Source organism: Sinohyriopsis cumingii, unplaced genomic scaffold, assembly GCF_028554795.1.
Source record: "Sinohyriopsis cumingii isolate HCF-2022 unplaced genomic scaffold, ASM2855479v2 utg000622l, whole genome shotgun sequence".
Taxonomy (NCBI): Eukaryota; Metazoa; Mollusca; class Bivalvia; order Unionida; family Unionidae; genus Sinohyriopsis; species Sinohyriopsis cumingii.
In genome coordinates this window covers 1,911,450-1,936,300 of record NW_028315918.1, presented here as the reverse complement: position 1 = coordinate 1,936,300, position 24,851 = coordinate 1,911,450, and the positions used below count along the sequence as shown (strand labels likewise).

Genomic DNA, 24,851 nt, shown 5'->3' with positions numbered 1-24,851 from the left:
CTCTATTAGTAATGGGGTTGGTATTACAGGGATTGTCCTGGGCTTTGCCAATGTCACAAATTACAATTTTTTTTTCCTTATTGGCAACAAAATATGCTTTCTGGCGATTTTTTTTTGGTGAAAACCTTTTTGGCTATTTAATTTGTACATACAGTCATGGATTTTGGAGTGGAGACATTTAAAGGGACCACAAAAGGAAGCCACGGACTTGGATACACAATGCACTGGAATCTATCTGTTACATAAACAAATCCTTTGTTAGTATTGATAAACCCATCTTTACACGGCATTGTTACATCATAATCCGCTTATGTTGACATCTGCCCTGAGTACTGTATTCTCTGTTACACTCAGTCATGCTACCAGACAATACCTACGATCGACTGACCTCTGAAGACGCGAACAGAAACAGCTACAATTAATTCAACGACAGCTAATCCTTCTGTTGTTTTTTAATGTACCAATAAAATAGTTTTGCTGAAACTTGAGAGAAACTGATTATTTTCTAAGTACCAAGTGCTGTGCATAAATACAAAGCAAATGGAAAAAAATAGCAATCAGAATTATATACTGTCATGGGTAAACGAAAGTTTACCGTTGCGTGTTCATCGCCGAATTCAAATAGTCATTGAATAAATTTAGTTAATACCGTACATTTATTCTAGCATGTTATGCCAAAAAAAAATCTTTTCTAAAAGCCAAATTGGGAGATTGAATCCGAAAACATACCATTGGGAAGTTTTTTGCGGCATATTTAAGCATCATTTTTGCTAAATATTCACCAATTTTTCGGGTCCAATACACGTGAAATTCTTAAAGGACACACCATTTCTCCCTGTGGAGTGCATTATTCCCCCCTCCAAACATGCCCCCATTTCATATTCTGGTCAGCTGTGCCCAAAGTGCAGAATAGCTAAAGGTTAGGCTGAAGCCTCTTCGACATACTTCAAAGAAACTGCCTGTTCTGTATTGAGTGAAAACACTAGCAATTGATTGACAAATAAACAATGTCCTTTTTTGTTATAATTAACAGTGCCTAAAATAGGTGTGAATTTATGTTAACAGTTCAAAAACAGTCTGAAGCTACCATACATGTGATAACTATTTCCCACATTTTATATCCCACCTTATTTCCTTATTGTTAACTCATATTTGCATATAACCCCGCTTACTAAATAACATGTTTTCGAATGAGTTTTTTTGTGTGTGTGGGAGGCACATATGCTCTGTAACATTTCTTCATTCCTTCTTTTAATTTAATGATGGTAATTAATATACAGTACATTAATGCCAGGAGTTGAGTCGTGTAAGTTTCATTGGTGGGAAATGTGGTCCAAGTTTGTTTTTCGAGACAAATTCTACAGCATTCAGTGATCATTCTTGGGATTTAGGAAGCAATTCGCTACAAGCAAAGCGTGTAAAGCATGGCAAAAATAAATTTCTGAAGTCCTGTTTGACCGAGATGTACTTTGGGAAGCTAACCATAAAGGGGGACATTTAATTGCTGAATGCATGAAGTCGACAGTTGCATTATACGTCACTTATCTTACATTGCAAAGTACGGTCATAGGGTTTTAGTATTAAAACATCATTAACTAAAGTTCCTTGCAAAACAATTGTTTGGAAAATAATACACATAATATAGATTTGCTTAATACCTGATGTTTCTATATAAAGAAAGAGAGAGAGAGAGAGAGAGAGAGATACTGTAGATGTCAGGGAAGTAGGTATTTGCATATGATAATGCATTTAGTTCAAGTAACAACAGTCATGCCTATGTTCAAACGTGATGCGAGATGCAAATACCATGAAAGTAGTGCAAAACATGGAATGATTTATTTTGTAATATTATGGCTGTATTGCTTGTTGTCAGTAAAGTAATAACCATACCATCTTTTTCAATTTTCATAGCCTATTACATTAATAGACTTAGAAAAATATTCACTAGTTGTTCTGGCAACATTTTTTGAAAATTGGCAACAAAATATTGAGGTTTCCAATTTTTTTTGGGAAAACAACTTTTTAAAAGCCAGGACCATCCTTGATAGTTAAAGCTGTACTGATGAATCGGCCATACTCATAATTGGGCCGATTAATAGAACAATCAGTATAATTGGTATCGGCAGAAATAATCAATGCAAATGTAAACAAATTTCCAAAATATGAATTTAATCATAACATTCATCTTGACATGGCTTGAATTTTAAATCAGAATTAAATAGTGGAAATTAAGGAATAAATATTTGATTTGGGGGTTAATTGAAAGACAGTATATTCTTAAAAGTAAATACTTTTTAACTCACTTGCAGTAAACTACCGCTGATTGTCTGCACACAACAAATTATCAATACCATTCATGCACTCATCTCAGTCACAGCAGCCAACTAGCCAATGAGGCCTCATGTGGCTCTTGAACTTCCAGCATACACATTAGCAGATAGCTAGGCAGATTAGAAAGCTAGCAAAATTTCCAACTACTATGAAACTATGACTCACTCTAGTTAATCTTTTCTTTAGTCAGTCCTGCAATACTGCTAATCAACGAATAGCGGTCGCTCGCTGAAGCAGCTGAATGCTGACATACAAATATTATGCAGCGTTGATATTGGCATGCCAACACCAGTGACGTTACCCCTGGATACCCCAGCTGCTGAGATGCTTCAGTGCACGACTCGCATCGTGGTGCGTGCATCCATCCAGCCACATGGACAACTTAGTAGTAACTTACTTGACTTTAAACACTATTTCAAGAGCGTGAATCGATTGGATTATTAATATTGACTAGCGATTATACACTGTTAAATATACTAACAAGCCTGTGCATATGCCTAATTCAAAACACTCAAGTTTAGTCTGGAATTACTTAATAGTAAATGCAGTCGACAAGTCCAAAGCAAATGGCACACTTTGCAAAGCATTGCATTTCCAGAGGCGAAAAGGATTCTAAAAACTATATGACATCAGATCTTGTCCAACACTTTCACTGCAAGCACATTGCTGAACATGGCTTGTTTCTGGCAGTAAAAAAAGAAAAGGATGCTGTGTAGTTAACCTCAGCAGCTGCAGCAACTCTTCGTACTATTGATGCCTTGCTTAACCGGAAGCAGCCATTTGCATTTGATGACCCGAGAGCTATTAGTACAAAACTATTGCAGAGTTGATGGCAGTAGATGTGCAACAACTTTCCATTGTTGAAGACATTGCAGTTTGATGTCTGATGGCCAAGGCAGAACTGCACTATAAAATTCCAAGATGGAAGTACTTTTCCACATCCTTGATACCTGACATGCATAAAGCAAAACAAAGCAAGGTAATTGATTTAATTTCTGCCCAATCTGACTTTAGTTTGACATCTGATGAGCGGTCAGACCCGTCCATCGATGTAGCCTTGTTGAGCCTTAAGACAAACTGGTTGACAGAAGACTTTCAGAGGAAACAGGTGATTTTAGCAGCACCACCTTTCATTGAATCACACACAGGAGAATATTTGGTGAGCAAAACTGGAAAAATGATGCAAGGAATGCAATATTCCCAAAACTCATATCAATGTTCGTCTGCGTGACAAAGGTGCAAACATTGTTAAACCAATGCGTCTGCCTGAAATCGACATCAAAACTGAAACTGAAACAAACGCCACTGGACCATCAATGTCACATGTCAATTTTAATCTCAGTTGACCAGAATTCTTCATTCTGTTTCCTAAATGGAATCTGTCATGAGTTTGAAAATAGCTCAGTTCAAATAAATTGGAGCCTTTAGCCCACACTTTGATAAAGCACTGTCATACAAAGCATGTTTTTCTGATAGATTTAGGTTCTGCATGCAATGTGAGCAAATTACATGCCCTTTCCATCGATCCAAACTATCTTAAGATTGGATGATTCAGTGGTACTCTTGATACAACCTAGCCAAAAATAGGTTACCATCTGTCAGCAATCAAAGAGTCACCATTTGTTCACTGTCTTCCATAAATGGGTCAAGAGCAGCAGCCATACAAGATCCTGACTCAAACACTACTTGAGATGCACAGAGACAAGTCATGACACAGGCAAGCACCTCTTTCTTCTGGTGAAAGGGGGAAAAGGGATATCACCCCACAAGCCCTTGCTTCATGGCTGCAGTGAGTTATATGCTTGGCATACTCACAAGCTCTTCTCTCTGAGGCAAACATTGAATCTGGTGGAGTCAGTGGCAGCAGCCCTGTGACCACCAGATCCCCATTAAAACAATGCAGTTATCAGCTTCACTGGATTTGCCAGTGAAATCTTGTAGGTAAGAAGATTTCATTAATTATCTTCTTAACCATACATAGTGGTCACTGATCAAGTGACCCTAGGTTGTGTTGTTTATGTAATTATGAGAAAGGGTTATCATTCACATGGGTAATTCAGCTGTCATTCCCTAGAAAGATACTCAAGGCAAAGATCAGCATTCCCTCCTCCTATTACCTCCAACCACCCCTGCCATGTGAGCATTCTGATTATTATATTGCTCAGCTTAGAAACTAGTGACACCTGATAGTGGCAAAGAGAGGTAATGGACAAAAGATTTATTGCCCTTTCTCTACATGAGATAGGAAAAGTGAATTTTTGTCTTTTAGTAGGTCTGGATTCTTAAGGTAGCAGGTTTATAGCCTAATGTTAATGGGATTGGGTAAGTATTTTTGGGGAGACACAATTTACTTTCAAATTTGCTTTTTTTAAATAAAAAAAACATAATTACATAAACTATTGTATGTACTTTCAGTATTTATCTTTGTAGTTTGAACCTTTACCACATTAAATTGTTACCTGTCTGCATGTTAAATGGAAATGTTTGTCCATTGAAAACTGGGGGCTACCAAATTTTGTTGTAGGATTTCATTTTTTCCATTTCAGTAGCCCATCAGACTACTACTTATATTAAAGATTTGTCCTCCCCTGAAATACAGATTGAATAAAACAGTATCACTGCAACAATCAAAATGATAACACAGCCATTATTTGCGATGACACAATCATTATTTGCAATGAGCCTTTAAATTATGACAAAGGCTCATAATAAACAAGGAATAATTTGGATTTAGAGCCTTTAAAGTCAAAACGTCCCCAACCACCAGATTGGAGTAGGTAAAGAAGTTTACCAAGTGTTGCCTTTTTAAAGCCACAAATTAAGAGCAATCGATACAAGTACAATTTGATCTGTCAAACATGTGGTTTAGTAATTCATACTAATATACAAGGCATTATTGACACAAATATGCTTAGCTTGTATGTGTTACATTGTAAGATAAACAAGAAAGAAAAAACATAATAATGTAGATCACTTTTAAACCCCCAAAATAATCTGAAATTAACCAAGAAAGTCCTTACTTTTACATCAAATACAATAATATCAATTGCTGAAAGTCATTTCACAACTTAGTTTGCTTATTTCAGCAGGCTTTCAAAAGATGTCATTATTTTCATCATTTCAATATTTGTAACTGTTTTTGAACTTGTATAACAAATAGTTTAATGTCACTTGACCTACTAGAGAGTATGAAATAATAAAAAATGCTGTTCTTTTGCCAGCAGTTTTCAACTCTCATGTATCAGTTTAAAATAAGTACCAAATAAAAAGGATAATTGGGTCAAATTTGTGGAATACTTGCAGTGCAGCTTGTAATATAACAATATTTTGCAGTATTTTGGTACATGTCATAAAGACTGCAAGAAAATACTGTTCCAAATGAAGTCATTACTTACATCAGAATATTAAAATTAAGTATGTTAGTTTACCAAAGTAATCAAATGATTAAGCAATTTCGTGCCATGAATTTAGCAATTTAATGTATTTTAGTAGGCGAGTCTTAGGATATTAAAAAGCATTGTGTACAGCTTAAAAAGAGCATTCTGTACTGTCGACTGTAGTTAAGCACACACACATTTCACACAATTTAGTTGATGCCCACTATTACATAATTACATTACTATGACTTTCCAAATGGTACAGTAGGTCTTAATCTATCCACTACGAGTAATGATGCTGACATCATGATGACCACTACATTAGGTCCATAATGGACAACAAAACTGTTGGATTAATTTCTGAAATCTGCAATGCGTGTACTGACCTTTATTTGTGGCAGGTATTTTTGTCCAGCCAGCACAAAGTGGTATTAGTTCCATCCCTCATGCGTCTTTTTTCATCTGGCTGAAGTTTTTGTGTGATAATCTGAAAAAGTCAGATTTATCATATAAAAATTGTGCTCTCCATCTGTTTGCCTTTGTGTAAGCTTTTAGTCACTTTATAACTTGTGTGCTTTTACTTTGAGCATTAACACAGAGTATTAACACTGAGAAGGGTATATCATTAAATGATATATTAGCTACATTTTGCCATTTTTTGTATATCATAAATGGCATTATCTGCATCAATTGGTTTTCAATGTACTTAAAACAAAAATTTCATCAGATAAAATATACCATTTATTTTCAAACATACATGGTCAGTTTTGTTGGTTGGTTTTTAACTGCACTTTCAAGACTCTATTTGACTATTTCATCTGTTAAAAGAAATGGGAGTAAAGTGCCCTGAAATTGTGGGTCAGAGTTCAAGTGTAGACAGCTAGGGTCATGTAAAGAAAGAAGCAGTTTACTCAAAGAATAGAAGTTGACATAGCTGGTTGTTTGCTCTTACTATTGTGAAAAGAGATAAGCATTTGATCTTATTATGCCAGTTAGAGCAGGTTATGTGTTAAAAATTTAAATAGATATCTTGCTTGTAGACATTACATTGATTCTAATAATCTTCAATCATAGCAGTTACAACTGATTATGTATGTACTGAAATAGATACCTCACTTGCCTTTATGTTGATTCTAATATTAAAGTGAATCCCGCTGGGATGTTAAAACTTTTGATAGTACTGATTGTAAAATGTATATACATGTATCAGCTTGAGTTGTAGTTTGGGCATGTTTCTGTTGAGGTTCATTCATGAAAATTTTGAAAAGTTTTTTTACATAGATATTTTAGGTATTAAGTGCTCTCTTGCTTTCTCCATCTTTACAAATTATTTAAGAATACTCTGTGTCTAAGGCTGCCTTAAACTACATGCTTTAATACTGGTAGTATAAGCATGGGTAATATTATTGCAAATTGTCAATGAAAAGTATTGGGGTTTTATCCATCTCCAGAGTCCACTATTACAGGGGTTGAAAATCCACCTAAACTAATTGAAATGGTGAGTAAACATTCCTGGTTATCAAGTTATTTTTCAAATCACTTGCCTATTTGGACAAGTTTGGATTCACAGTGGACCAGGGCTTCTCATTAATGAAAGGGATGTTCTTTAGGGAATGCTGCCATCATGGTTTGTTGACTGCCCATACTTTCAATCAGACACAAGAACATTGCTTTTGGTCTTCGATACTAATTAATGCTTACCAGAGAGAGAGAGAGAGAGAGAGAGAGCAGATTGGTCTCAGTTAATAAGTTAATAATTACTTATAACATGTTAGAAAGGTCACACCCACCTTTCACACAGTTGAATATTGGTCATTCAGTTAATTCTGTAATAACAGTTTTATTTTAGTGAGCAACATTTTTCATACTTGCCTGATTGGATGAGTGGATCTTTTTTTATAGAGATTTCAGTCCCTGTAATACATGCATGCATTCTTGCATGTGTATATCTTTTTCAAAGGCTGTATATATTGAAGACATATCTTACCATCTCACCTTGGAATGGCAAGCTGTAGGTATAATTTTTCCTTCATTAATGTCACCTGACTATAGAGGTTAGATAGTGTATTAAAGTTTTTAAAATCATTTATCTTCTGCATCATGTGATGTAATTAACTGAAACTTTGATATTAATTACTATATGTAATTTTTTACCTTTATAAAATGGAATTTCCAGTCACACTTGCATTAACTGGAAGTTACATCATAGTGCCATTGAAGGCATGATGTCAGAAGTTTGATATATAATGTGCTTCATAACAGAATGCATTGATTTTTTGCTCATATTCATCCATACTATGAAGGTGCTTTCAGTTAAATTTGAAGAATTCTGCCAGTTTTTTCAAACATTTGTCAATAAAGTTGCTTCATCCAGCCTATGAGTGGTAATGTACACATTTTTAATTACAGTCATCCACAGTGGTTCATCTGTTAGTGCATCAAGTATGATTAGATGGATGCAGGTTTGATCTGCTATTGGATCAGCATAGGTTGGCAGCCATTTTCTTTCCCATAGCATGGCACTTTACCTGCCTCAGCATAATATAACTTTCATGTGTTGATGTGTCATAAAAAAAAAAAACCAACCAACTAGCGAACCAGTATTCACCAAGTCAGTTGAACTCACAGCTAACTCTAGCAAGTTGAAGGAAAATAATTTGTTGAACTGTTTATGCCTCACCCATGGGGTTCAGTGGGTGGGGGTCACGGTGCTGTTAGTGTTACCCATTTCTCATTCAGATACGTTCCCCAATCACATTGCTTCAGAAATATTAACCTGCTACCTTGTGAATCCAGCCCTACTAAAAAATGAAAATTGTCTTCTCCTGTCTATCTCAATAGATACAGAGCAATATCTCTTGCCCATTACCTCCCCTTGCCACCACCATGTGTCACTAGTTTTTAGCTTTGCTGCTGTCAGGTAACATAGTACAGTTTAACCTCCGAAAATCCAAGCAATTTGTGTATTTTAACTGAACTTATATTAATTTATGTCTTGTTTTCTCTTGTGTCATTTCAGCAGAAATGTCATCTAAATGCTATAAATGCATCTTCAGAGCATAGAAGTCTACCATGACTCTTGTTTTATGTATAATAAGTGTATATTGTCTATGAAATGCAGCATGTGTAACACGTGGTTAGAGAAGAAGTCTTGGCTATAATATTAGCTAGTTAGGAAGATACTGTATTGCTAATCTGTACTTTGTTTTTTCTTCTTGTATTGTTCGAGGAGAAATGGTTTCTTCTTCTTGTATTGTTCCAGGAGAAAAGTCTACCTAATGCATGAAATGCAAAGATCAGAGCAATAGTCCATAAGACATGAAAGGAAGGAAAGGCGGAATAAGTCAAGGAGGACAACCTGAAGTTTATCCCATGTGATTCTGACTCATTATGGGAATGTTCCCCAAATTTAGGCAGCCCAGTGGGCATAGGTACCCCCCACATGACTTAGCAATGCTTTTGGGTCTGTAAGTCAGTATGTATGGGGTTTGTACTCATTATACTGCCACACTGTTACTGACCATCCAACTGTCACAATCTGTCAGCAATGGAGACCTTTTGAGAAGATGGCCCAGCTGAATAGTGCATCGCTTGCAATTCTGACTTCTTGAGGAAGTGTTTCCCCCCAATTTTAGGTAGCCCAGTGGATGTTAGTCCCCTTGCATGACCAAGCACAGTCTTTGAGCCTGTAAGTCAGGATACATGGGGTTTATACTGGATCTATTGGATCCAATGCATAATAAAACCACACAATAGCTGGCCATCCCAACATGGGGATATTTTGGTTGAAACAGTCTAGCCATACTGTTGGCAATGTACCCTTACTATGACATATTTCAGTGAGACATAAGCTGGTCCACCTAAGCCCTTAGAGCAGCGGGTACTATAGCTAGACTATCTTTTATACCACCAGAATCCAGGCTGACTATTTGCAGGGCAAACCAGTGCCAGACTTCTGTTTGTTCACTGCTTGTCCACAAGGGAGAGCTAGTGAAATTTTCAATGGGGATGGAATTGAGTCTTCGATGCCACCTGGTATACTTTACCCAGAGCTGCAAGCAGACCCAGATTGGGACCCGACACACAGTGAGTGTGACAAAACTTCTTCAGATCAGCCGTATTCGGATACAACCATGGTACAGACTGTGTTTTAGCTTTAAAGCCACCATTGAGGACATTTGTAGGGTGTTGGCTACTTCAGAATGTCCTCCACCCCTTACTGCTACTCAAGACTATAAAGTTTAAGAATCTGTAGATCACAGTGAGAAGGAAGAGATGCCACGCTTCTGGCTCCTTCCCCAGTCTGCTAGAATTAAGGAGATCAATAACTGGCTTTCAGGTAGTATTGGTGACCTGGTAAACTCAAAGCTTTATTCTCAGAAAGCCAAATTTTGATCAGGTTTTATCTTTAACATTTACCAACCAAGTTCATTTGAATTATTACTTAGCAACCAATTATTCAGTTGAATCATTAGCCAAGTTTTGACCAGGTTTTATTTTCAACATTTACCAACCATCTTCAGTTGAATTATTACTGCTGTTTGACTTAGAATCCTGCCTTTCCTTTTCATTGTACTAGCAGTTACAACTGTTTTTTGATGGATACATTTTAGACTCTGATGGCAGTGCATGGGCTTCAGCATTGTGTTCTCTAGTTGAGCTCCATTTCCAACTTGAATCGGCTTGAAACAAACAATTTATGCCTTAAGGCAGTGGTTCTTCACAACCACAAACTGAGTTGCCATGTAGTTTTTAGTGGGTCACAGAGATCAACCTTTATAATTTGAAATTTCATATCTAAGTGTTTTTTTTAAGTATTTAATGGGTTGTGAAGCTAACACCAAAAGCCTAATGTGGGTCACTGCCCAAACAGGTTAAGAACCACAGCCTTGAGGTGTGCAACTTTAAATGCTTTATAAGTTCTTATTAATTATTGAAACTAAACATATCATATTGTTTCATTTTTAAAGCTTGGACATTTAAGATATGTACATATAGTTTTTTGTTAGATGAAAGTTATGCTTTTTTATCATCTAATCTGATTCATTCTTTTAATGCATATATCTTGTGCATGAAAAAGAAAGAAAAATATGTTCATGTGATAATAAGCATATCTTTAAAAAATAGTTTATAGTGTTAAACAATTTGCTAATTCTTTTCACTGTTTTTATTTTTTTCACATAGAAATACATGCAGGAAGCCAGATCAAAGCATGTTCGGCAGGCATTTTTGTCAGATATTGCATCCGAGGGATTGGCACAGACCAATTGGAAATTTGTTGAGACCCTGCTTAAGGAATGCAAAATCAAGGTACTTGATGAATAAACATATTTTTTTTCTCCCAGATTTACTTACCAACTTGTTATCCTTGAGATGTGATATACAGTGTAACCCCACTATAATGCAATAATTGGGGTCCAAAAAATTGGATCGTGTTAATAGTGGGATTGTGTTAATGCAGGGTTTTACAGTGTTTTACTTTTTTCAGAGAACAATGCATTGGCACATATACATGTGTTCATGTCTAATGTAAAAAATCAGGGTATTATCAGACGAATATTAAATGGAATGCAGTAATAAGACTTATTCCAAATAATGGATGGATATTATATTTATAGGTTATTACTTTGCGTTAAATAGTTTTACTAATTTTTATTGGTTTGTCCGATAATACACGTTGATCGATAATATCCCGACTGACATTGTATCATGAATAGGGAGGGTATCAACATCGTTTACTATCTTGCTGTCATGGCGTGCAGTTCATCCATAATGCATGTAATTCCATTGAAAAATTGCACATAGATTTAAAATATTCAATAATTTTGTCCCAGATCATTGTGTCTGAATTCAGCGTCTTATATATAGCATGAACAGAGTGTTAACACCATTTACTTACTGTCTGATATCATGGCATGCAGCTAATCCATAATACATGTAATTCTATTGCAAAAATTGCGTACGTATTTAAACTCTTCAATAATTTTGACACAGATCATTATGTGTCTGAATTCAATGGGAAAAATTAACAGCAAAATTAGGTTAAGAAAGACGAAGTACATGTACGGTTCATTACGTTCCAGGGTCTATGAACAGTGTCTGCACAGATTTCATACTTCTAAAATTTTCTCATATGCGTTTCCATATACCTTTATCAATTGTAAATACCCAACAATTAACACTTGTTCACCTATTCGTTTGAACGACAACAGCAAGAATAATTACCAATCAACACATGCTTTCAGCGTGCATGTAACTTTTACTTCAGATTGTGAATATAAAAAAAAACGTGAAAATTACTATTATACTAATCTTTGCGCAAAGTGCAAAGTCAATCTGGTTGCATGACTCCATAATTTTAAATTTCATCATTTCTTAAAAAATCTGTATAGTGGAATCTGCTTCTTTGCTGCAAACTGTTGGTTTATAGCAAAGTCAAGAATGCTTCTGATCATGTGGCGATAGTTTTGCTTAAATACCGATATGATGCCTTGGTCCAGTAGCTGGATTTCTGACGTAGTGTTCTTCTGGAGATAAGAGACTTTAATCTTGCCATCACGACTGACAAGATTTTCTGCTGGGGGGTGAGCAGGGCAATTATCCATCAGGAGGCATTTTTCAAAAGGAAGGGCCTTCATATTAACATGAAGAAAACATCTGGGAAATTTTGATTTTCCAATCATATTATTTACTGGTTAGCTGATTGCGTCTAATAATACCGCCAAGCCCAGAAAACATGTTGGCGGCTTTTGTTTTTTGACGTTTTTTAAACTGTGAGAATCTTTTATCAACCACCGCATTTTCCGCTGCTTGATTGTGTATGCAGTTAAAGAAGAAACACATGTTGGCTATTGTTTGTATACAGAATTTATTGAAGACAATCACAAAGACGACTTACTGGCATTACTCATGGACCACTAATAAGTAGCATTTCCGATAATGTTTATTTTGGCATAACACTTCAAGAACCTGGTGATATTGTTAAATTTCAGAAGCTATGCCACGATTGTACTATATTAAAATGTATACGCAAACTCTTCCCCAAAATGATAATAAATGTTTTGCACACTATTTCTCGTACTTAAAAAAAGTATTTTTTCCCAATACAAGAAAAATACACATGTATTTAAAATTTCAGGAACCACGCCACAGTGATATTAATTTCGAATTCATATGCAATCCCTCCCAATAATGGTAATAAATTTTTCATACATGTACTTTCCAAAAAAAAAGTTTTTCATGTGCGAATGAATATACGAAATTTCGGGAGCACGCCACAACCACACTATATCTGAATTTGCATTATAGCGGGGTTGCACTGTATATATTATGTGTGTGTGTGTGTGTGTGTGTGTTTGAGCGTGCATGCGCATGCATTCTCTAAAAAACTGCCTGATAGAATTAGACCAAACTTTATAAAGCAATGTGGAATGAAATTAAAACCTTTCATTTTTATTTGCATAAATTATGCTAATGCACAATTAAATATGGTCTCTTAATAAAAATAGAAAAAAGTTAAACATCGTATCAGAAACTGCTTGGTGTAATTTGACCAAATTTTACAGAAAGCATTCTGGTATTGAGAACTTTCCAATCTATATTATGTATATTTAATTTATATTGTGTGCTTGACCTTTGTCCATTATTGAGGATATAGGTTTTTTGTGTACCTGGTTTTTGTTCTGTTCGTAAGTTATAAATAAGTTGTTTACTGATATTTGAGTTCAAGGTCTAGCCTTATTTGCAAACTTAAAATGTTCAGGAATTGAACTTGTGACCCACATCCTGGACATTTTATTGTGTCTTAGGTTTTTATATAAGGTTGTGGTAACCAAAATTATTAATTCCTTTTCTAAATTTCAGTCTGGAATCACTTTTAGTTGTGTTCTGATTTAATTTGAAAGTAATCATTTATTGAAATTATTCATTGGAATTATGAAGTGTTCATTGACTTTTTGGACTAAAACACTACTTTGGAATTATTGATGACTCATTCAAAGACATGCTGGATAATATCATTGCGATACATTAAGACTTGGTACATCAGTATATTCAAGACTTCATACAGCTGTGGCCACTGCTTGCTGTATCCATGGTAATAATGATCATACATAGAATTTCTTCTTGTTCAGTTTGCTGCACGAAGCATGGTATTTTTCCAGTTAAAAGATGCTGTTTCTAAGTAATTGATTAAACAACCTCTTACTGAAAGGATAAATATTCTGATTGTTGTGAGATAATTCTAAATAGCATGAATATAAATTCAGTTGATCATAGTTTTACTCCATGGTATGTAATATATTCATGATAGGAACCTTGTATTTTGAACAGACTCAAATCCTAGAAATGTAACTCTTGCATATAAAATGGTTAAAAACTGATGTCAGTAAATATGATGGTTTTGAATGGTTGTATTGTTTGAAGAGATATTTGTTAAAAATTATGGAAATAGCTTTATAATCATGCATAGCTGTATTAATAGAAGCCTGTGAATATATGAACATGAAGGTTCCATCACTCCACTTTTCATCATTTCTACACCTGCATGGGCTGTTGAAAATATTAAAGTACCAGTAAATCATATGTGTGTGTCATTAATTTTTTCATAAAGATTGCCAAGTGTTTTGCTGTAAATATGAACTTGAAAAATTCTTAATCTAACTGTTGCAATTTTAACCTGGATTCCCCTCCACATGTTTCTGTCAATAACATCTATAGTTCATAAAGTTGTGTTCAGTAATCGCATCACCTAACAAGTATAGAAGAGTATACACTTACAATCTCAATATCAGTGAATCTTGACTGTCTGGTAGTGATTTGTTTAAATATGTAACTCCTTTATTGGATATAATCAGCAGTTTTGCCCACAATACATCAAAACAAAATGTCAGAAACAAGTATTAACCATCTGCTTAATGTCAAAATTAAAAATGGTCTTGGGGCATACAAATCAAAGTGGAGGCAGTATTTTTCTGTTTGATGATTCTTCTAAAGAAATCACTGATGTTAAAATTTAGTCAACATGGCAGCACTTCTGTTTCTTATCAGTCTGTTAGTATATGCTGAAGAAATATCAAGGATAGTTCAGTGTAAGATTGAAATTTCTGTGCAGACAAAACGTATGTTGGTAGAGAAGATGGGGCAGGAAGCAGTGGAGTTGGGCCATGGAGAAGGAAACATTACAGGGGTGGAGGAAAACACACTGATTGCCAGTCTCTGTGACCTCCTGGAGAGAATCTGGAGCCATGGTCTGCAAACCAAAAAGGTAGGCTGAAGTCTGTAATTATTGTTACCCTTACATTAAGCAGTGTATCCCCCAGGGGTGTAAAATTAAGGGTAAAAAAAAAAACCTTGGTGTTAGAACTGGGGGTCAAATAAAAAATGTGGGGGTCAAAAATGTACTGACAAATTTTTATATGACTTGTACTTTTTCAGCTTGAAATAAAATATTGCAACTTGCACACATACTCTCTCTCTCTCTCTCTTTCTCTCTCTCTCTCTCTCTCTCTCTCTCTCTCTCTCTCTCTCTCTCTCAACATACAAATAAACCAACATGCACAATTAACAAACAAATGCATTGTCCATTCAAAGAATAATTTTATTAGTTCATTTTTGTTTTAAAGTCGTACTTTTAACAGTCTCCTTATAATCATTATGAAGCAATATTATAGCCCAACACAGTACATAAAAGCCAATACAAAAAACCAAATAAATCTTTTAAACAAAATGGCAGTCAACTTACTGCCTTTCAAAAAATGTGTACTATCATCGGTTTCATTGTACTTCGTCCTAGAACATACTTGTCCAAATGTCAAGGAGGATAATGATTCATCTTCTTTCTAATAAGTTACACTTGAACTTTAAGATCTATCTTTTATTGCAGCAAAGTTAAAAACCAACAAAATCTGCAATGACCTGCTGACTTTATAATCCAAATAACGCATTTGTCTATGCAAGTTTACTGATTTCTTTGTTGTGAAGAATGTCTTGGGTTATAATGTGTTCTCCAGATATCTTGTGGCGAACGAGGGCAGATTTGTTAAAATTCTAAAACCCTGTCACGAAAGGATTATTCACTTTTGCAGTCTTTGCAGTCACGCGATCATAAGTCACACTGGTAATCCTAATGTATGAATACTGTATTCCAGTCAAGGGTATTATTTCCTCCATTTTTCATTAAAGTTAGATCCAGTTACTCTTTTGTGTTCTACTTCTTTCACTTTCTTCGCTAATGATTTTTAGTGCACGTCTTTTTAATCTGGAGATCACTTTCTAGTGCAACAAGCATTGAGATTAAACATCTAGATGACAGCTTGCTGAGCTTGATGGAAATCACGTGAGAGCTCGCGAAATTAGGGGAAGCTACTCCATCATAATATTGCCTATGCTGGTCTGGTTCATTGTTTCAGATGTTCCCTGCGTTGCACTCTGCAATACGAATAGAGGAGCGCAAGGCAAGGAACAAACAAAGCAGGGAACCAGTCATTGCCTATGCTCGAAGTATATACGATGCCATCCCTCGTCCAATGCATTGGGTATTAAATAAATCCTGATCACATTATGAAAATCCTTTGCATCAAAAAAACGCATGGAAACAAAATGTGTGCGTCAATTTTCTCCAGCGTGCATCCCTGACGCACAAATGTGCGTAAAGGGAAACACTGCATTAAGTATAACTGTCCATTATACACATCTTTAGGGAATAAAGTGAAGGTTTCAAAAAACTTAGGTAGGGTAGAGAACAATGTTGTCAACTTCTGTGACCTTGAAAGGGTTAGGAGGCATGCCTGCAGACAATAAAGATGTGATGAAATCTGCTGTAGTAGTTGCTCTTACAAATAGGACACCAGTCAGTGTTGGTTTTCTTTAAAGAATGGGCAGAGCAGCGGGGAACAGTCTGAGGCCAAGGAAAACACTGATCACATGCATTTTTTTATCTCATGGAGAGGATATGGGGCCATAGGTTACAGGCCGAAAAGATATGGTAAAATCTGCTATCATACATATGTCTGTAATGGACATTTAAAGGAAAATAGGTGGTAGTCTCAGGTTACATTAGTGGGGTTGAGAAAAATATCTAGATCACCAAACTGATGTAGGTCCAACTGCAAATAAGATAGACCTTAATCTGTTGCTGCAAAAATGTACCAGCAGATTAGGATCCGTGTTGTTTCAGTAGATTACAAAATGCATGCAGTGGCAGATCTAGGTCTCTTCATTTTGCAGTTGGACTGGATGTATTAGCGAGTATATAAGGTATTTTATTTCTTGAAGAGAACCTTGAGCCATGGCCTGCAAGCCAAACTCGTATACTGAAAGTTGTTATACTATTCATGACCTACTGTCTTTAATAAACATTCTTTAGAGCAGGATTAGACTTAAACAAGACTAAATTACTCATGCATTCATCTGATGCAGGAGACCCATGTGGCCAAGTGGTCTAAAGTGCTCACCTTTACCAATCACTGTCATATCAGTGCTATCAGTGTGGGTGCGAGTCACTAGCTCGACCATTGTGGTTATACGAGACAGCTTGCCAATAGCTTCGCTTGGGTTAGTGTTTCATCTATGGAGTTTTCCCATGGTCTTCCTCCACTAGTTATACGGGTCGCCTGAAAAATGGTGTAAAGCCCAAAACAACAACAGCATTCATCTGATCTGCTCCATATCTTATGGACATTTGTCAAACATTGTTATATGCTCATCTTTGTCATCAGTGTGAAAGCATTGCTAGTAAATTACAGGAATTCCTTAGAACATCAAAAGACTTTCAAGTTTCATTATGATCTGAACATTGTTAGTTTCTACTCTTAACTTCATTGGGAGAAAGGTGTTGCAAAGGTTCATTTTGATCAGTAAATGTAAACTCTTTTGTCAGTGAAGTTCTTTCTTTTCAAGATCCTTATTTGCAGAATTTTCCACTAGATTTTTCACCTATTGGCAATACCACAAATTAGGTAGCAAATGTGCTGTTTGCTACTATGTATTTTGACCCATGAAGAGACAGTGTTCAGGGAAGGGGGAAACACAGAGTCCTCAAAATTCATCTAGAGCCATAAACTCTTGAGAAAACATATATTAGTGAAGTCTGTCATATCTTCACTCCTTTATAAAAGATGCTAATCATTATCCTTCAGGAAGTAAATATTTTGACCTCTGGTTCTTTTAATTTACTTCTGAGATGAATTTGTTTTGAGAATTTTATAGGAACATTATGGTAAGCATTTAGCAAACTATCTTTTAAGCAAACATTTCACTTCATGTTAGAATCAGTAATCATACTACTTTTATAAAAATGCATGATTTGTAATCAAACCAATTCACTAATTCATTTCAGGGAAAGTCATCTCTCTGGTCACACCTGCTAAACTTTGTTGAAATAGAAGAGTGTAATGATGACAGTAAGCCAGTAGACCCCAACTTACTTTCTCCAGGTATTTATCCAAGTCATGTAAATTAATTTATAGTCATGTAAAATTACATTGTCCTTTATTACACTACACTTACTTGTTATTAATGCAATAGCATATGTATAACTTCAGGAGATTATTATCAAACATTTATTTATTTCATTACTCTTTATTTTGGATGAATATGCAGTATATCATTCCCATTCACATACACTCCTTTCAGTTTCATTCATATACATTCTAATCTTATTAACATGATACAGTTTGTTCCAGTGAAAAGTACTAGACAGTTGAACGCACAGTTTATATTAGAAGTACCTGTTACAAACTGTTGTCTTTCATTGTATGATATGTTAAAACAGTGGCATAAATATATATGGGATGAATGAATATAGCTTGTTCTACTACATAGATGCTGTACATAGCAGAATGAAGAAATTGTTTAAAATATATGGTTGGCATATAGTTTATTGTTAATGGTGCTCTGTAAATATGCCCACAAAGAATGTCAGGGATATTGTGATGCAGTCCATATGTGTTAGAGTGATGTGATGCAATCCATATGTACATATGCAGTGTTCTTCAACTTACTACAACACTGTTAAAGCTAGACACATGTCCAGCTTGGGTCAGTGATAGCCCTGTCAGTGTAGATTGTGTTAAAACTTGTGGAATTTCGATCTTGCCCCTTAGGGTGTTGCTGATGTGGGTAGGAGTTATTTTACATAAATTTGAAATAATAACTGAGTCTCAGATGTCTGAGAATGACCAGGTATCAACATATATCAGACCAGGCCCCACTGAAGTATGCCGTGGTATCTTTTCTTACCCCAACCACTGGGTCATACAGATAGAAATTATTGAGATCATATATATATATACACATACACACACACACATACATACATACACACACACACAAACACACACACCCTGGTCATGAAATGATTACATGCACCTGACATAGACCCCATGTTCCATCACTATTTCCCAGTAAGACTTAGTCTTTGGATCATAACTTGGAAACTCTAAAGCCACCCCACCCCCATCTGTAACCCTTACATACTTCATGGGTACAATACATGAAGAGATATATCCATCTTACATTTGTCACAGGAGCATTCCCCTTAATGTGGACCTGTCCAAGAGGTTCAAACATTGGGATGGAGGTTAAAATTGAAAGCATGGGGATATGTTGCTTACTAGCACTGAATTTACATTTGTAATTGTTATGGATAATTAGTCCACATAATGACAATTTTTGGGGATGGCTGATGTTGTTGTTGTAGGGTTTAACGCCATTTTTCAGCACTAGATAGGCTATGCATGCGGGCCAGTATAAATGGTGGAGGAAGAACCCGGGAAAACCCCAGATGGTACCACCAACCCATGATAAGCTACTGGCAAGCTTTTTCACATACCCACATTGGCCAGACCTGAGACTCGAACACACGCAGACAGAGGCAAGATGGCATTGATCTGTAACATTGAGCACTTTAGACCACTCGGGGCCCCCGGGATGGCTGATAATGAACATAGCTCTTTGTCAACAAAATGTTTAAATATTGCAGTTTTTTCAGGCATGCTATATTAATATTTGCAAATGGTCAATTGCATAAAAGTCTACTGTGTGTACTTGCTTATAAATTGGGTCCAACTGTAAACAGTATTGACCCTGAGCAGCTGTTGCATAATTTGCCAGCATCAGGGTCTGTGTTGTTTGTTCTGCTGATTACTTATAACAATCTGCATGATACCTAGATTTGATGGCACATTATACAAGGTGAGATTAAGGTTTATGAAGTTTGCAGTTGGATCTGACTTGTACAGAAGTATATACGGTACAAAAACCGTATAGGACTCTAGCAGCATTGTACTAATTTGAAAGTGCGCAATCAGATTTTTAAGATTCATTAATATTTTTAATATTTTTAATACCATTTTTCATGGCCAAACGATTTGCTGCACATGATATTTGTTTTCAGTGTAATCTTTTGTGTACATCAGGAGGGTGGTGAGGGAGAAAGTATTGCCTGCTAATTTCAAAGCAGCACAAGAATGTACAAGAAAATTACTGTTGTACATGACCCTTGTGCATACACAATGTTGCTTATATGAGATAATAGACTTTAGGTGAACAATGACATGGGTCAACTTGGACATATATAATTTCATGATGACTACAGAAGAAGGCAAGCTGGTTAAAAGAGGTAGTAGGATAGACTTGAACTCCTTTGTGGATCTGTATGTATCTATATGCAGTAAGTAGGCTTTATATCTGAGAGGTGTTTACCATGGAGTGGCATTATAATAATGTTACTAACTGTTAACTCACATTTGATGTTTACCTGTATTTATAATCTAATAATAGTGGTTCTTCATGTATGCATTGTAAGTTCATGGGCATGAATGCAGTCCATCAATAACACTTAGCCCTGTTTTGGTTTTGGATGACAGTTTGAAATTATTAATTGTCAAATTGTTTTGAAATCAGATACAACACACATCTTTCTGTTCCTAGTAGACAGACTGATATTTGGGATTTTTTATATGACTATAATCCATTAATCTGATTACATTCTGTAGGAAGCTGACTGACTGTCATTGACATGCGGAACAAATTTGTTATGATAAGCAATAAGTTGGATGTGATTGCAAACTGCATAGACCCACAACTGCCATTGTGTAATGTGCTGGCTGATCTAGGTCTATGAAGTTGCTTAGGAGTAATCAGTAGAACATACAACATAGACCCTGATCTGATGGTGCATTATGTGACAGCAAGTCAGGGTCTATGCTACTTGCAGTTGGACTTAAGAGGAACTATCTGTGATAAGCTGTATCTTGTATATTTCAATATAAAGTTTTGTTCCGTTTATATTTATAGGATAGTTCCCTCTCAAAATAGATTTATTTTGAAGTAAAAATATTAGCAGTTGATGGGAACATGGTTTTTTTGCATCTAAAACTATTAATATATGTTACAAGAAATTAAAAGAATTTGTAAATCCATACTTTTCACTGCAGTATAGAACATGCTAACTGTTATAAGTTAATAAATGATTTTACAGTTAAATTTGGACCTAAATTTTGATTACTTGTATGTCATCAATATACATCATGAATAAAGACACAAATTATTCTTTCTGTCCATTAATTCATTTGCATATAAGATGTGCATTCAGTGTGTTAAGTGACTTAATGTTTAGGTTGGATTATTTTTGGACATTTTAGAGTATTAATCTCAAATGATCAACTATTTATTTTATCCACTGCAAGTTACCATGTTCAAGCTAGAGTATACTAATCTGTCGTAATAGTCTCCCCCATTCTCTCTCTACCGCAAGCGTTGGCATGGTGTATACTACGTAAGAGATATCAGCGTAGATCTGGTGATGCCTCCTGCATGATGAGTACATAGACCTTTCTATTAAGCATGATTTATGGATGCAGTATGAATACCCTGTGCCTGCATGATCCTTGTTATGGCTTGAAGGCAGTTTCCCCCCATCTTTTTTATAGAATTTTTGTCTTTTGTATTTGTATACATTTATGTATAATATAGTAAATCATTATTGATCATAACTTCTAGGAAAGCACAGAAAATGTTCTGATCAATGGGAGTTGGAATATGTTCATAACAGACACATGTTTACCAGGTCTCCATATTCAGGAGAGGTACTGATGCATGCAGTTTAATTGATTCAGGATCAATAATTCAGATCATTACATGATTCCTTTGAGAGATGTTTTTTCATTGGATGACACAATATTGCATTATTTTAGATAATTCATCATACTGCCCTGTCATAAAGTCATGATATCATGACCTGTGTTTCAGGAATTATTAAGCTTAAATTAGATTTTCACTGTTTTGAAACAGATTTGGTTTCAAACTTGTGTTCTCAATTATGTAATGAAACAATTATGGACCTTTGCTGTGGTAAATACATAATAGTGTGAACCAAAGATCAATTATTGTATATAATAATTAGGGTCAACAAGATTTAGTTTTATGTGGAGTTTGTTTTAAGGCCAAGTGATTTCACATAAAATAACCTCTAGACAAAACAAAATTAAAAAACAAAAGTGGGACCAGAAAAAGGAAGTTGAAATATTTTTTAAAATTTATTGAATTAGGTAATTTCTTATCAGTTTAGTTAGTTTAAACATTGTATTGCCATTAAAGTGATATACTTGGAAAAAGATAGAAAACAAGTTCACATGTATGTCTATTTTTTATGACTAGAACTGCACACATGTAACCTGAAAGTTTCATACTTGTCAGTATTTCATATTATTTTCAGAACTTTAAAAAATCCTTTCCCTTGTTTCATCTTTTATGCAAAATGATTTATTTATAATTTAAAATTATGTGTCTCGAGGGTTGTATATTTGTTAGAGCTAACAATTTATCCCCTAAATCAAAATTTGTACAAGTCTAATTAGCCCTTGCTGATGCCATATCTGTTCACAATATATAAAATATGCTGTTTGCAGATTTCCAAGCTGAAATTGAGCTCTTTAATTCACTGAAAATTTAAGTCCTGTTGAAATAAAGATAACTTTTGCCTATTTTGTATTTGTGAAAAAGCTGTTAGGTCATTTTGCACATATTTAGCCCTGAATATGCACTATAGCTTACAAAATTCTGTCAAAAAATGAAGCTCTAGGTGTGAAGCTATCCTGCATCAAAAATAGAGGTCCCCAATTCATGTCTTACTTTAATTCTGATGGAAATAATAAAGATTCTATCATTACTGTGTTGACAACCATCAGCTAGTTTAACTTATATATAGTCAACTATGAAAATCATAGTCCCTGATCAAGCATATGCCAACACATTGCATTCAGGTAGATCCAGATATGCCAACACATTTTGGTCAGATACATTTTGATATGCCAGCATGTTATGTGAGACACAGCCTGATATGCCAACACATTTTGGTCAGATACATTTTGATATGCCAACATGATGTGTGAGACACAACCTGATGTGCCAACACATTTTGGTCAAACACATCCTGATATGCCAGCACATTATGTGAGACACATTCTGATAAGCCAACACATTATGTAAGACTCATTCTGATAAGTCAACACATTATGTAAGACACATCCTGATATGCCAACGCATTATATAAGACACATCCTGATATGCCAACACGTTTTGGTCAGATACATTTTGATATGCCAACACATTTTGGTTAGATACATTTTGATATGCCAACACATTATGTGAGATACATCCTGATGAGCCAACACATTATGTGCGACGTCCTGATATGCCAACACATTATGTGAGACACATCCTGATAAACCAACACATTTTGGTCAGACATTCTCATATGCCAACACATTATGTGAGACACATCCTGATATGCCAACACATTTTGGTCAGATACATTTTGATATGCCAACACATTATGGTCAGATACATTTTGATATGCCAACACATTTTGGTCAGATACATTTTGATATGCCAACACATTATGTGAGATACATCCTGATAAGCCAACACATTTTGGTCAATCTGATGTGCCAAAACAGTATGGTCAACAGACAAATATTTATACTACATAAATTAAGTACTTTAATTATAATATTTGCCTGTAGACAGCATTTACCAACTATCAAGTCCTAACCTAGCCACGATTAGTTTGAGAGCTTCAAGTATGCTGAGATTGCTGACTCAAAACCATTGGTTTGGCAAAAATTCTTATGATGCATGTTGCCAATATCATTATGATTAGCTGATACTTGTTAATAATATTACTTGAGTGATTTCTTTGATGGCTGTCTTTGGAAATTAAAGTCAATCATTTCTAATGATTAGTCACATGGAAATGTAGCATCTGTTGAAAGTGTTTATGATGTGTTGTTTATGTGATTGCAGGAGACTGATTGTTATAAATATCAATAAGTACCATATCAGTAAGCTGTTTGGCAAATAAGACACAAAGAGTTGTCTCAATCATTTTCATAAATTGTTTAGATGCATGCCAACGAGTGAAAATTGGATGACATGGAAATGGATGCAGATATGAAATGATACAAGAGTCACTAGAAGAAAAAAAATCAAAGAGTAAATTCATTGATAATGGAATATTTCATTGAGGGACTCAGTTTTATCTTTTTCTCTTAATCAATGAATACTTACATTTGCATTGCCAGTTGAATTTTAATTGGAAATGTGGATAGATATAAATGTAATAAATATATTAAAACTTGATTTCCAATACATTGATCATCATGCACGCCTGTCATGATAGAAACAAACTGACACATGGAACTGTACCCAATCCACTCATAGTTAACCTGAGTGTTAGCTACTCTAAGTGTAGACCACATGGACTCACTCCTGAGCATTTTTATTAGCTGAGCTGTTCTCAACTTAAAACATGTTTTATCTCAGAAAGTGTATGAACACACACCCACCCCAAATTAAAAGCAATTCCCAGAACAGAACTTCATCATCAGTATTATGTATAATCCCAACAACCTGGGTTGTCAAAAAGTCTAAACTAGCTGAATTGGATAATCTATGTGGATTTTCATGGTAAGATGATAATTTTATCATTTTATATTTCTTATGAGAAAGCTTAATTTCATCACATTAGTATAAAATTGGTTTAGAGGTGGAAATGCAGCTTTAAGAATACTTGTGATGGGGAAAATCAAACTACTTTGCTCATGCCATTCTCACAGACTATGTTCTGTTTCCTACCACCAT

The 24,851-nt window shown here is 35.2% G+C and overlaps 1 protein-coding gene across 4 annotated transcripts in view; it reads left to right on the top strand.

The window, feature by feature from the left end:
* LOC149773657 (DENN domain-containing protein 5B-like) overlaps positions 1 to 24,851 on the top strand; it is a 126,505-nt gene that overhangs the window by 60,429 nt on the left and 41,225 nt on the right. For 2 of the 4 annotated variants that reach the window (XM_089946075.1, XM_089946073.1), the window contains 4 exons: positions 10,893 to 11,018; positions 14,821 to 14,973; positions 18,046 to 18,142; positions 20,305 to 20,379. In XM_089946075.1, coding sequence (XP_089802201.1) covers positions 10,893 to 11,018; positions 14,821 to 14,973; positions 18,046 to 18,142; positions 20,305 to 20,379 — 451 coding nt within the window. Of the gene's footprint in view, positions 1 to 10,892; positions 11,019 to 14,820; positions 14,974 to 18,045; positions 18,143 to 20,304; positions 20,380 to 21,465; positions 21,532 to 24,851 lie in introns of all 4 variants that reach the window. The other 2 variants (XM_089946074.1, XM_089946076.1) reach the window with 2 other exon arrangements.